The 13,367-nt window shown below is 42.2% G+C and overlaps 1 protein-coding gene across 23 annotated transcripts in view; it reads right to left on the reverse strand.

Moving 5' to 3' along the window:
• Window positions 1-13,367, reverse strand: part of pdgfc (platelet derived growth factor c) — a 114,970-nt gene that overhangs the window by 35,217 nt on the left and 66,386 nt on the right. The window contains exons 1-2 of one of the 23 annotated variants that reach the window (XM_086222169.1): window positions 10,459-10,668; window positions 9,970-10,328 (exon numbers count right to left, since the gene is read on the reverse strand). The exons of 20 other annotated variants lie outside the window; for them this stretch is intronic. In XM_086222169.1, coding sequence (XP_086078295.1) covers window positions 9,970-10,081 — 112 coding nt within the window. In that variant the 5' untranslated portion in view covers window positions 10,082-10,328; window positions 10,459-10,668. Of the gene's footprint in view, window positions 1-9,969; window positions 10,670-13,367 lie in introns of those variants that run through there. 2 more of the 23 variants (XM_086222170.1, XM_086222168.1) reach the window with 2 other exon arrangements.

A 13,367-nucleotide genomic window follows, 5' to 3' on the forward strand; every position in this document is an offset into this window, starting at 1 on the left:
CAATCATTTCTCGCAGGTTGGAAGTTAGTATCACCATGGCTTCCCTCCTCCATTTTTAAATGTGACTTCCAATCACCGCTGCAAACTAGCTCTGTGGTACCTGAGGGTTTATGAGACTGACACGTTTGCTTTAGCAAGACCTTCCTCACAAAAACACAACACTTCTATGATTTCTTCTGGAGCATAAATGCAACCGTTAGAAAGTAGAAAACTGTAATTATGCACTAACTATTCTATGAGCAAGCTTTGTCCTGCTTCAGCTTTTGCTGTAATGACTTTTGTTGTCTTATTGTTTGTTGGCAATTAATTTTTAAGACACATAAAAGCCTCAAAATTCACAAGTGTGGTATCGACCGATGTTCACATTCTATTCTTAGAACCAAACCTTCAAACATACTGTCAGAGAGACCTAATTTCAGGCTTGTGACTGAAACCTCATTCTCATGAGAATGAGACGTTCAACAATGTTCATTCATTCTTGCGTCACACAAGAAAGTATAATATTGCACACAAACTGGACGTCAGCGCTTTGCTTTAACTTGACATTATGCATAACTCAGCGCTTCCAGCGATTCATCCCACTCTACGTCTGTCGCCACTGAGCCGGGATAGCTTCGCTTTGCAAGTATGTAATGTCAGAATACATTCAGAACCAATCTGGAGCCATGAGTTATCACAAGCTAGTAAACCTGCTGATGGCTCCAGCTTGACTTTTACTGCTGGGGTTGTGGAGACCGTCTGTGGCGACAACAAGGCTCAACAGCATCGCTGACCTTGTCCTTGAGTTTAATGCTGCCAGCGCTGCACACTAACACACCACTCACCTTCATGCGTGTAGCAGCATCAGCTGGAGGGGATTTTTTTTTTATTAACTCTAACCTTTTCAGCTCCACCTTTTCCTTTTTTTGTTCAGATCTTTGTCCATTTTGACCAAACTGGTCTATTAGCTTGCTGATTACGTGTCCATAAAACATCAAAATACTTTACGATACTTTAAAAGACTGTCATGCCCACCCTACCCAACAACAAACAAACAAAAAATGCTATAGTTGTTTCTTATTCTTCTTTTCGTCAAGCATCCAGTAAAGTTTCTCTGAGTTACTCCTGCTCTATCACGGAGGACAGCTGTGGGATTCTTCAGCACTTGCTCGAGGTCAAGCTCTCTGTCAGTCAACTGCTTGAGGCTTCCCACAAAGCCCAGTCAATTGAAGAGTCGAGTCATTACAGGACACTTTGAAATACCTCGCTGAGAGGAGCCCATGACATCTGCCAAACTATGCAGACATGCCCTCCAGAGATGCTAACCAAGGTCAACTCTTCTAGCTACCTGGATTTTTAGTCCATGAAATTCCGGTTAAAATAAGACTCTCAATACTCGCAACAGGACAACTGAGGTCTGTGTTAAAGCTACTCTGGCGAAGCTTTGAAATCTCAGAACCTCAAGTTGATCCAAATCTTTCATTAACTGAAGTTTCTGTTTCAGCAGGAGCTAAAAAGAAAAAAATAATAACAATAATTCTAAGATTTCAGACCAACCAAGCTTTGAGTCCTCAATAACTTTTTAATGCAGCATAATCTACCATCTCCCAGCCTTCGGTTTATGCTTTACTTAGTGGATACCAGCAATAAAAGTACTACTTAGTTTGTGAAATAATCAGTTGACAACACTTAAAAATATAAAATTATTTCATCGAAACATTTCTGATTGATATCAAACTTTAAGCACAAGAGAAAAGTATATCAACTTGTCGTGACCTGCAGTTTTAATTGGGTTGGATTATCGAGAACCCTTTTTCAAGCATTAGGTCATTCAAAAGTATATGAGTGACAACATGGTGGGATGTTTGTTAGCAATATGTTACTCTATTATACGAATTGACTTGTCAGTGATAAGCGCACCGTCTCACATGTTTTTGACCTACAGCGGTAAAACAGAAGGTCAGGACAACAATCAGCCCGGTTTAAAAACAAGGATGCTAGCACACAGTGAGTGACAGGTATTTGCTCTGACAAGTAATCTTGACTGCGGGGAAAAAGTTCTCCACCCTTCATGTTTGTGTCAGGAAGCCACTTTCCTCTGGCCATCTGAATCAGTTAACGCTGGAGCTATTTGCACTTCCTGGTTTAGAAGACTAAATGTATGAACTGCGTGTGTTTCTGTTATGGGAGTCTCTCTCATTCCTCTGTGTTTTAGAGCCCCTACTTCACGGCGTTCCTTTGCTCAGTGCCAGCTGGTCAGGCTGTAGCTACTTGAGCGATTGTGCGGCGAGAGCTGATAACATTCACCAAGTTCTGCTTCCACATCGGGAGCTAAATTGCTTTTGGATTGGAGTAATTTCATTTCCCAGATAAGGACAAAAACATGATAGAAATGTTATCTCTTTGTATATTATTTGTGAGAGAATGTAGTAACACAACATCTTTACAGCTACCAGTGACAAGGCAGCTCTCTTAACAAGCACTTGCAATATAACACAACAAATGCAAACAGTTGAAATAATATTGGCAAGCAGATTGTGTAACTGACAGTTCTTATCTGCAAACTGGTAATATTTCAGAAAGTGGGTTTCTTTTTGAGGAGCAGCAGACAGAGGCGGGACAATGAGACCACTCCAGAAGCTGAGCAGATAAGAACCTGAACAGGGAGAAACTCCGAGCCACGTAAACTGTACTGTTTAAGGACATTATTTATCCAGACACTGTTTGCAGAGTATGAGTGCGTTTTCTCATCGACATCCTCTATTCAGAAGGTTCCAGACTCTCCTGGGAGCTGCAGGTACACCTGCTGCACCCTGACCCTCAGCACTCACCAGTGCAACACTTCAGTAGGTGTAAAATAAGGTTTAATTGAGTGGATGCTTCCTTGCCATTACGAACAGCAACTATCCTGGCATAAACTAGAATCACAGCCTCACAGTTGTACGCCTCCAGTCTCACATCTACTCGCTGCTGATGTCCATGTTTGTCCAGACTCATATAATAAAGAATGTAGTGCAGACTTTAGGAATTTAATAAAAGGCTTTGTGTCTGTTTTGAACAAATTGAGCTTTTTATTACAGAGATGCCATTGAAGAATGCCAGAAAAGTATTTTGGCACATTGAAGTTGGCCTTTAACCTTTTGCATATATAATATCATCACTTCATCATGCTGTTTGACATTACTGTAAAATGAATAATTAGCATGGGAGTTCTGGAGTTACGGCTAACTGGACATATGGCATGGCGGTTGTACGCCTCAGCAACATATGACTGTAGCAGTGACTGTTGACCTCCAGACATTTTTTTTCAGAAAAACCTTAAGCACCAGTGGATGTGCACGATTTGAAGAAAGTCCCTGAAGGCCTTCCAGAGAAATTGCATTTATATGAAGTGACAGTGACCTTTGACCTTTATCCAGTGAATCTTTTCAGTTCATCCTCAAGTCCAAGTGGACATTTGTGCCAAAATGTGAATAAATTCCCCCAAGGCATTCCTGCACTCCCTCAATATCGCACTGACAAATATGAGACCTTGTGTACAGACAATACAAAAAGCCATTTGAATCTGAATGGAGGACAGCCCCCTAAGATGAGTCTCATTTTCAAGGGGTCACAATATTTGCCACCAGCCACGGGTGCTACATTTCTCTATACGTCTGCTATACATCTTTAACAAAAACTTTATCCAAAAACACAGCATGCAGAGAATGTGTTCTTCATGGAAACTGAAAACTGAAACAGGGTTATACGATAGCAATGAGTTATGCAGCAAAATTGTTGATGATTGCCAAATTAAACAACAGTTTGACCTTTTGGGGCCACCACTAAAAAATCTTGCTCACTGTCCAAACTTTTTCTGGACAAAACTGCAACTACACCTCTTTTTTTAGACACAGCAAGACTTTCACTGACCGACGCATTGTCTCCAAGGGAGGAAAAGTTCAACACTGATTCAGCCGAGGCTCTGACAGACTCCACTGTCTGTAGAGAGCATTTACTCTCCAGTAGAGCATAAACCAGTGACCTAGATCCCTTGAAAACGCAGCAGATTGCTTGAAAACTGCTTGAGGGGGTGGGAAAGACAGTGCTCTTGCTGCCCAAAATGACAAACAGCAGGCAGGCAGTGGCATGCTTTGCTTGCCAAATACAGCACTCCACGTTCAAATAGTGCTGACAGGGAAAACATAGACACTGCTATCCAGGGTCCCCCTCTCCAGAGGGTGATGTCGAGGGGAAACTCCTCCTACCAGGAAACATAGACCTACCTGTGTTCAGTGGGAAAGTCAGGGGTTTTACTGTTGATATGTTGGAAAAAATCATATAACTGTAGGATTTTTCTTTTTTTCATAGCTGACTGTTTACATGGGAACTGATGTGTTTCCTGACAAACTCCTCCATATGTGGTTTTAATCTCTCATACATTCAGTCTAATTGTTGCCTTATTTACTTCCCACGTACCTCATTGAGCATCAGAGCCATCCGTTTCCTTTGATGGTTTTAATTCAGCCAAGCATACTGCCGGCTATTGCACTGCCCACTAAAATGATTAACAGCATTGTGCTACACTCATTCATTCGAGCATATCCATCAAAGTTTGGCTTCCTCTTACTGGAAGCAAGCTTTCCCAGAGCAGCGGGCTCAGGAAACATCTGACCTGTATTAATGGAGATTCCAAGACCAGCTAGTTCTGTTTCACCAAGTTAAGATCCATGTTGTAATTTGAAATTACACACAAAGTTAGGCACAAAGAAAAACTTAAAATACTATGGTGGGAACCCAGATGCCAGTTATGTTGCCAGAAGAAGTGGAGTGCACCCACCCTGCATGTTACTGTATATTCATCATCTTGTCATGGTGTGTATACGATATGTACTACGTGATTTGAGTCATTTTACTTTAAACCAAAAAAAGGTCAAATTGAGTTGAGTGTGAGGGTTTTACTTTTTTCTACTCCCGCAATTTCTTGTTTATTTTCTTTACATTTAATCCCACATGTTCCTCATTACAGAAACAGGAAACATTCAGGTTTATTTTGTTTTATTGGAGTTTTGATTCTTTCAACTTTCATCCTGTTTTTTCCATCTGCTCCGTGTGATGGATGGCTCTAAATACTACAATACCCATGAGCTCCAGCTGCCACGGACATGCAGGAGAAACCTGTCTGAGGCACAATTCCAGCTGTTGCAAAAGGAAAAAAAAAAAAAATCTGAGGATTCAGCTCCACCAGCACTCATTGATTATTAGATTGCCTTTCCATTTTCCCCCAAAATTGGTGGGGGCTGTAGAATTCGTCCTTGCACCAACTGGTGGCAACAGAGATGACACTTTTCTTCACTCATAGCTACTTGCTGCTCTGGGGCTCCAATGTGTCAGGGGCTGGCGGGTCGACCTGGCGGAGACAGGCGCACTCTAAGGTATATCGGAAAGATTGTGCTCAAACTGAATTGCTGATGAAATATTCATCACAGCGAAGCGGAGCATACCAAATGAAAGGTCACAACCTGACCTCAACCAGGCTTTTTGCTTTTCTGTGCAACAAAAAGAGAGAAAAATACATTCTGATTTACATAAAATGTAATCACAGTTACTCACGTCAAGGTGTTGGTTTATCTGTGAAAAGTCAAAAAGCCATGGATGAATTTTGATGAATTTTGGTGGAATGATAGACGTGGATCCTAATTTGATGATGGTCGAGATACTGCACCACCTCTGAGTGCCCTTTCCAAAATAGTCTTTGGAAAACGTCATTTACTTCCCTCAGAACATTTAGAGGTGTGTCATTCTTTTTTTTGTTGTTTTTTTTTGGAAGAACTTTGGTCACTACATACTCTAAATTGATCATAAAAGAGTCAATTTTTTCAAACGTCATGGTGGAATTTTCTGCGGTAATGGCGCACCAGTACATGGAAGAACAACGAAATAAAGTGTGAAGTTAATGTGTTGGGGAATGACACTCAGAGAACTTATTTGTATTTTAGGTATTTTCAGCCTCCTACGACTCCTGATGTTTAACAGAATTGTTCATTCTCTCAGACAGCTACTCTTGTCCTGCACTGACGATTCAATCTGGAGAGTTTCTCGCCCACCCAAGGCTTGGAAGAGCACCAACTACCAATCACTGCAAAGAAATGAAAACCCTGGACCCCCAATACCACTCCTCCCACGTGTGCTTAAACTGTGCTCCTAGTCATGTATGAATGAATGGGTGATGCACACACAACAGTGCCCCTACAACAGTCATGGTCTCTAACGGGGGCCACCCACTCTCTTTCCTGTTTTTAAGTCCCAGCTATAACCACTTAATGTCTGCATCATGATCTAATGAATGCACAATACACCTCTCTATCTTTAAGCCTCCGTGTATGCATATGTGGTTTCCCCCCCAAAGGCCTGTGACCCCAATAACCTCTGTCTACCCACTAATCTCGTAATCTTGAGCGGAACAGCAGCCTCTGTGATCATTGGCAGGTCTGGGGCGTTGCATACCTTCCTCCAGCGGTGCTCAGGGGGGATATATGGGAATATCGGTCGGTAATCCGCATCTCCTACAAATATCTGCAGCAGGATTTTTCTAATAAGATTTCGGTTTGCGCTTACGGGTGGGCTAGGCGGAGGTGAAAACATGGCCTTTTACGGGAAAGTGAAGCAAGACAACTTATCAGGGAGAAGTGATATTAAACGGGACTCCTCTGCCCTGTAATTGGGAAACCGAGAAGCATCTTCAGCGAGTGAATCAGTTAATCTGATGAAGAAAAGGTGCTGTAAATACTGTCGCAAGTACAAGGCCATCTCAGTGAAATGATACAAGCCACAGGCTGTTAGTCAATAACCTCTAAAACAAGCTGACATGAAGTTTTATTGCCAGCTGATCTCACAGACATTTGTGCAACCACCACAAGCTCTTAATGTGCAAAATTATGTGCAAACACAGTATAAAGTCAATTATGATCCTTCGTTGTGGCAGACACGTGGATTCCCTGGTTTATCACAACATGACGCATCAAACATGAGGTGGGTTGGAGAGTAAATACAGGAAACACTCAGCATTTTGAGTTTTGCAACCTTTTGTGCCTCAAACCCAATTGGCTGTTAATGAGAGTGACACATCATCATTAACTTTCGAGTGGGAATTTCATTTCCAGAGGCTGCGTTGTTTGTGACTTCAGTCACGTGTCAACAAAATGAAACTCAAGGTGACTGAACTAAAACAACTGCCACCCACAGCATGATGTTGTTGAGTGTGTTTGTGCACCTCGACACCTACATGACCACTGGCAGCGTTTTTGTGGTGATGGCACGTCATTTTATCACAGTATTCCTCAACCACGTAATGTGCTGTTAAGAATGTTGTGGTTATTTCGCATATTCCTATGACGTGTCACTTTATTGGGATTTTAGGAGTCTATTTGGTTAAGCAAGACATTATTGACATTTTTTTTTTTTTTGGTCTTGACGCACAGCTATTAAAAAAAAAAACATATAAAAAGTCTGCTTTCTTTCTAAAATAAATCCCATCTCTATATTCTATGTCTAAATACAATTTTTCAAGTGAATAACGTGACGTCACTGCCAGCTGTGCTCCAGTCCGAGGGGGTTCATGCCCTGTCTCTCCTACCCACAGGCTAAAACACTTGGTCGGGGTCGGACGAGTCATGATCTGGTTCACTGTACCGCTTCGAACAGGAAAAAGGAAGGTATTCAGTCTCATACTTCATATTGTCATGTCTGTATTCTTAGTAAGCTATTTATCCTGACCAAGATCTTACTTGACGCTGCCAGAACTTCATCCAGTGAGATAAATCTAGCGATCCACAGTGCAGTCAAGATTCTTAAATATACATTATCAATCATTCTATTGATCAAACTGAAATTTCCTTTGTAAATGAGTTGTATATCAACGTAACGCTGAGGAAACCCATCTGCAAATCAAGACTGGGTCGGCCTTTTGCCAAACGTCATAAAAGAATGTGCCCAGTCTCCATGCAAAGGTCATCCTTTGGAGAAAGAGTTTTCCTCCCAACAAAAAGATAATTTTTTCAGACGTGACCTGAGGTTGTGGTGGTGGTCGACATGGATCGGTATGCGCATTTACTTTTGTACTCTTCGATTCCAAAACCATACAAAGCATTTCTGTATAGTGCAACTGCAGATGTCATTTTCAGACATTTTTCTTAACAACCATGAAACCTTATAGCCATGTGGTGAACACATGAAAATGACATGTTATTGTAATATAATCGTCAGTGGAAGAGATGGAGGAAGGAAATGTTCACATTATTTATGACCACAACACATGCAATTTACATTTCAGAGTTCATGCCCATTCTGTTAGCTTTTTTTGAGGCTTTTGTCTAAATCATTTAATGTGATTTGTGACAGATGGTTATTCCACACAGCACTGTCCCTCAATGGGAGATAACCCTCTCTGATATCTTATGGAGTCATCAGCAGTTGCTTGCCAAGTTTAATACAATTGGGGGCCGTAATTCTCCAGGCAACTACTGCTGAACATGCCAGACTCGTCTGGCTTTCCCCTCTGCTTCAGATCGATATCAAATTGTCTCAAAGAGCATCAGCAATCACGCGTGCCAGAACTGTAAGCGCTTGCTCCTGTCGAAAGGTTACAGACGGCCTCGCCAGCTTCACCCTCAGCCCATGTGCGACCGCCGTTTTAAAGACTTCCTTGACAGTTAAACATCTCCTCACTCACACTTTCGCCCCTCTACATCCTCCATCTTCTTCATCCATTTCCCTCCTTTTTTGCCTCCCTGTTGTTTTCCTTTCTCAGCCATCCTGATTAAAGCAGGGGATCCCAGTGGGAGGCTCTGATTTCCCAGCCTGGACCATTACTGTAGTGAAGTCAGCACTGCATGTCCTCACACAAGGCCAGTCACAACACCATAGCCATAGAACCAACTGTGGAATGACTTTGACCAATGAAACATTTGCAGTTTAGAGGCATGTTGTCTCTGTTAGCTCATCATTACAGACTGAGTCAGCTGTTTGATAAAACCTTGCTACTTCCTTTTTTATTCAGCCGGTCATTAAATTAATTCCAGTCGTAATTCTGTCTGGTCTCGCTTTACTTTGAGTTTAAACTGAAACTAACACATGAAAAATGTGAACTCTTCTTTTGAGTGCTGCTTTGAAGGTCTGTATTCTCGATTAGGCCCGTATTCCTCAAACCAGATATCCTATAATTTTGGAATTTTTTTTTTTTTTATCCAGTTTTGTCTTTTGATGGGTAAAAATAAAGGATTTTTGAATAAACAGCAGCCAAGTTCAGGGGATGGATGAAAACTTAAACTAACCGAAGGGACAAAAACATAGGCTACGAGTTAGTACACTGGATACAGCAGTGGAAAATAGTAATCAATGAAAGATTCCCCCATGCTGCACCCACATGCACACCCACCCATGCATGCCAACACACTCCCTGCAAGAGCTTGATTGCCAAATTGCCCAAAATGGCAAGAAATCACTGGAGGATAATCATTTACCAACACTACTAACGTAAGGGACGCTCAACATTAAACATTGACAAAAGGGAATTTCTATATTTGACTTGGTGCTTCAGTACAGAGGGGCAGGCAAATTACATTGCCTGGAGCAACTGCGGCTGCATGAATGAAGCCTTTTTTTTTTATTATTATCACAGGGAAAACGTCTCCCGTGGGACATGGAATTTTAGAGGGTTTTCCCCCTTAAACATACTCGGGTTTTCACTTAAAAGGTAAAAGGTAATTTTGCACTTCCATTTCCTGGATGGAGTTGTTTGAACTGAATGAAACGCTCCCATTCATTGCACTTAAACTCAAGCAAGATGTGCATTTAAGAAAAAAGAGAACTGGCTTGAAGCCCAGTAAGAATAAGCATTTGTGTGTGACAAATTCCCAAGTTCATGTTTTAACTTGGCTGGATGTTTTATACACACACACACACACGCACACACACACACACGCACACACAAAGGGCGCAGGGAAAACTCACCGTTTTGCTCCTTCACACTTGGGAGGTGAAACTTGCTGACATGACTTGATTCAGCTTCCGAGCCATATTGTTGGAGAAGCGATGCAAGAAGGATGAATAATGGAAGGATCATTTGGATGAGTGGTGGATGGCGATCACGAAGCGCTGTAAACGGGATGGTTTTGTATCACCACACGCGCGCGTCTTTTACAGGACACCAGTGCTGTTTTGGGCACATTTGGAGAGGATGAACGCAGGGTAGAATCCACATAATCTTAATCATCAATCCCTCTGGAGGAAAGTGAAATGTATATCTCGCTGAATCGAAGCAAATCCCTCGCAGAGTTTGTCCACAACTGCTGCGCAACGCAAGTGCGCACCTGTTGGTTGTTTAAAAAAAAAAAAAAAAAGTTGTGAGACAAGAGTTGAAGCAAGTTTTTGGTTTAAGCGACAGTAATCCTGGTGCTTCTGGTCAAAGCCTCTTATAGAGCCGTTTATCATCTATGATACCAGATCATTATCAACGCTCAGATGCATGATGGCTAAAGCGCGCGTCAGCGGTGCGTTCTGGACTCCGCGTGAATAAATCCCTTCAGATCTCCACGCATTACAGCAGCAGCTCACACACAGTCGGCGAGACGGTCCAGCAACCTGATACAGTCTGTCCCGAGAAACCACTCGCAACACCCAGGCAAGTTCTGTTGTCTAGCGAGGTCTTGAATCATAACTTGTTGGAGATAAAATATCGCTGCGTGGCCGCGGGTTGGGTTGTGTGGGGGGTTTGGCAACTGACGGCACAACAGGTGCTGTACATAAAGTACAACTTCCCAGTCAAGGAACTCCCGGGATATTAACCATTCCACTGCTGCTTCCACCAATAAGACGCCTCATCCACCGTCACTTGATAATGTTGCACAGACAATTTCACACTAGATTCCATGAGAAGCTCCTCACAGGACGCAGATGAAAGCTGCTCCATGAAGGAAACGCATGAAAATTATTAAAAATAATTTTGCAGACTTTTGGCTCCAGTTGAAAAAAAAGAAAAAAGAAGAAGCTCTCAAGCACAAGATTAGATGGCAAAGATTTCAGGCTTCTCTACCGGTGGTACAGAAATCTTCAAAACTAAATGCCTCACGGTCGAATTTTCTGTCTCATCCATTGTTTTTCGAATCACACATGCAGCTGGGGTGTGGAAAATTTGGAATTCTGGTTAAACTGAATTTGACCAAATTTAGATTTGAGGATTAAAAATGTCTCCTGATCAATGTTGTGTGTGAAGGACAGTTACATTTAGACGGATGCCAAAATAAAAATTTTTAAAAATGGAATTTGAATTGACTTACATCATCAAACTGGGAATTTCTTCTAAACTTTACTCTGTCCTCATAATGTTACCTTTTTGTTCAACTCTTCCTCACAGGTCCTGACTGAATTATCATTCACTACATGAATGAACCTCCTTCTTCTGGGCTACTACGGTAGCTTTTGTTGTTGAGGTACATTTTCTGAAGAATAGGAAAGACACACATCCAGCGTGTGCAGATTTCACTCTTGTGGTATACAGACACACATACATACACTCCTCCTGCACTTGGACTGAAACAGGCTGGATGTGCACACTCGCACTCGTGGACACTTGTATTTGCTGCCCAGTGCAGAAATATGCATGGGTCAACACATGAGGTCTATAATCACATGAGGAGCCTCGTCATTCCCAAAGAACTTTTCCATGAGAAAATATGCCTACGTGAACTTGCTCAAACCATGGAACGGCTGTTTTATTTCTTGATTCTTTCCCCCACAGAGAGAGAAAACAAAAATGTAGAACCACACAAGACTTTTAACGTACTCTTGCACATTCTGCTTAAATGTTTCTGTGGAAGGAAATGTTGAAGACCTTCTCAATTTGTCATATCAAAGCAGAGACACCGCTCCGAACAATCCTCCCTTCTGTTCCTAATTTCCTCTCTCCCGGCACAATGTTGTACCTCATCAACTGTGTTTCATGTGGTTCCTCCCATCCTATTGTTGGCCAAATCCAGCCGAGTATCCCCCCGCTGTATGCTAAGTCTGCTGCAGCACAGACACAACAATCAAAGCAGAGCTGGAGACATATTGAACCCATTGAGCCAGACACATGATGCAATGCTGCAGCAATTTACCCCCAGTCTCACATAGCTCAGAAACTACCACCTCAAAGAAAGTGCAGAGCAGCCATCTTTCCAGCATCAAGGTATGAAGGAAGGTTTTTGTGGTTTTAATCAGAGTTAATGGCTGGGAAAGAAGGCATGCAGCATTGATACAGTCATTTCTGTTGCCCCCATAGAGAGGGGCATATAGAGGTCTTCTTGTGCCTGCTGTAAGGGCTAAGCCCCTTTGTCTAAAGGAGAGTATCACATTCCAGCCCTGCAAGGGCCTGCAGCAGATGTCAGCACTTCACATTGTGGAATCCCTCTCTTTTTCACACACACATACACACTCGTTCACCCCTTGAGGTTTTGTCTGTAAAAGCGGGGTATTTTGTCTCATTGTCCGCATTTGATTGCTGCTTCCATGGTGGTCTTGTGAAATGTGGAGTCTGTGATACAAAGAAATATAATAAACAGAGGAAATTAGAAACAAGGCAGACCTTTTGGGTCACGTCGAACATACAGAGACATGCCAGCTCGCAGTGCTGTGTGTCCACCAGGCACACTGAGATGGAAATGTATACAATAAGAGAGTTCACAGTCGACGGCTCTTGGCCAAATCCCATTAGACTTGCTTAGCTTTTCAGGACACATACTGTCAAACAAACAAATGCCCTCTCTCCATTAGTCTCTATTAGACAATGCATCTGTCACACAGACTGCAAAACAGCAGTTTTATTCAGGTGAAATGAAACACAAGGAAACAGACATGTTTGCTAAATCCGAATCACAGCTCATTATTGCAGCTATTAGGACAGCGATGACTTCAGTAATAAGCTGACACCTCCTGCAGCTCCAGCAGCAGCAGCAGCAGCTTGTGCTGTGTGGTCCTGCTAGGAGTCACTTGTGGTTTACAGTGAAGGTGGGAAACATGCCAGACAACAAAGCTGGAAAGAAATGACTCATTCTTTTCTCCAAGTGTGCATTCAATTGAAATCTTTTGCATCTATTGTTATGCCTGATGACTTTTTTATTGTTGAAATCAGAGCTAGAGAAGATCAGGCTAATGCTGCTCCAAGGCTTCCTTCAGTCTATGTAAAACTTTTATAAATAGTTTAGATCCTGATGTTTCATAGATGCTCATGTTTGATATCTCAGCAGTGTCAGATATCAGTGAGATTAATTGCCCCTGGCTGAACTTGTCTTTGAAACCAGAGCCCCCTGGTGGTACCCCTCAGGGCTACAGTCAGGTACGAGCCTCTTTAATGCCACTGTCTTAGATCTGTA

The sequence above is a fragment of the Aulostomus chinensis genome, chromosome 13 (genome assembly GCF_037954235.1).
Source record: "Aulostomus chinensis isolate RoL2024-O1b breed Wild chromosome 13, RoL_Achi_v1.0, whole genome shotgun sequence".
NCBI lineage: Eukaryota > Metazoa > Chordata > Actinopteri > Syngnathiformes > Aulostomidae > Aulostomus > Aulostomus chinensis.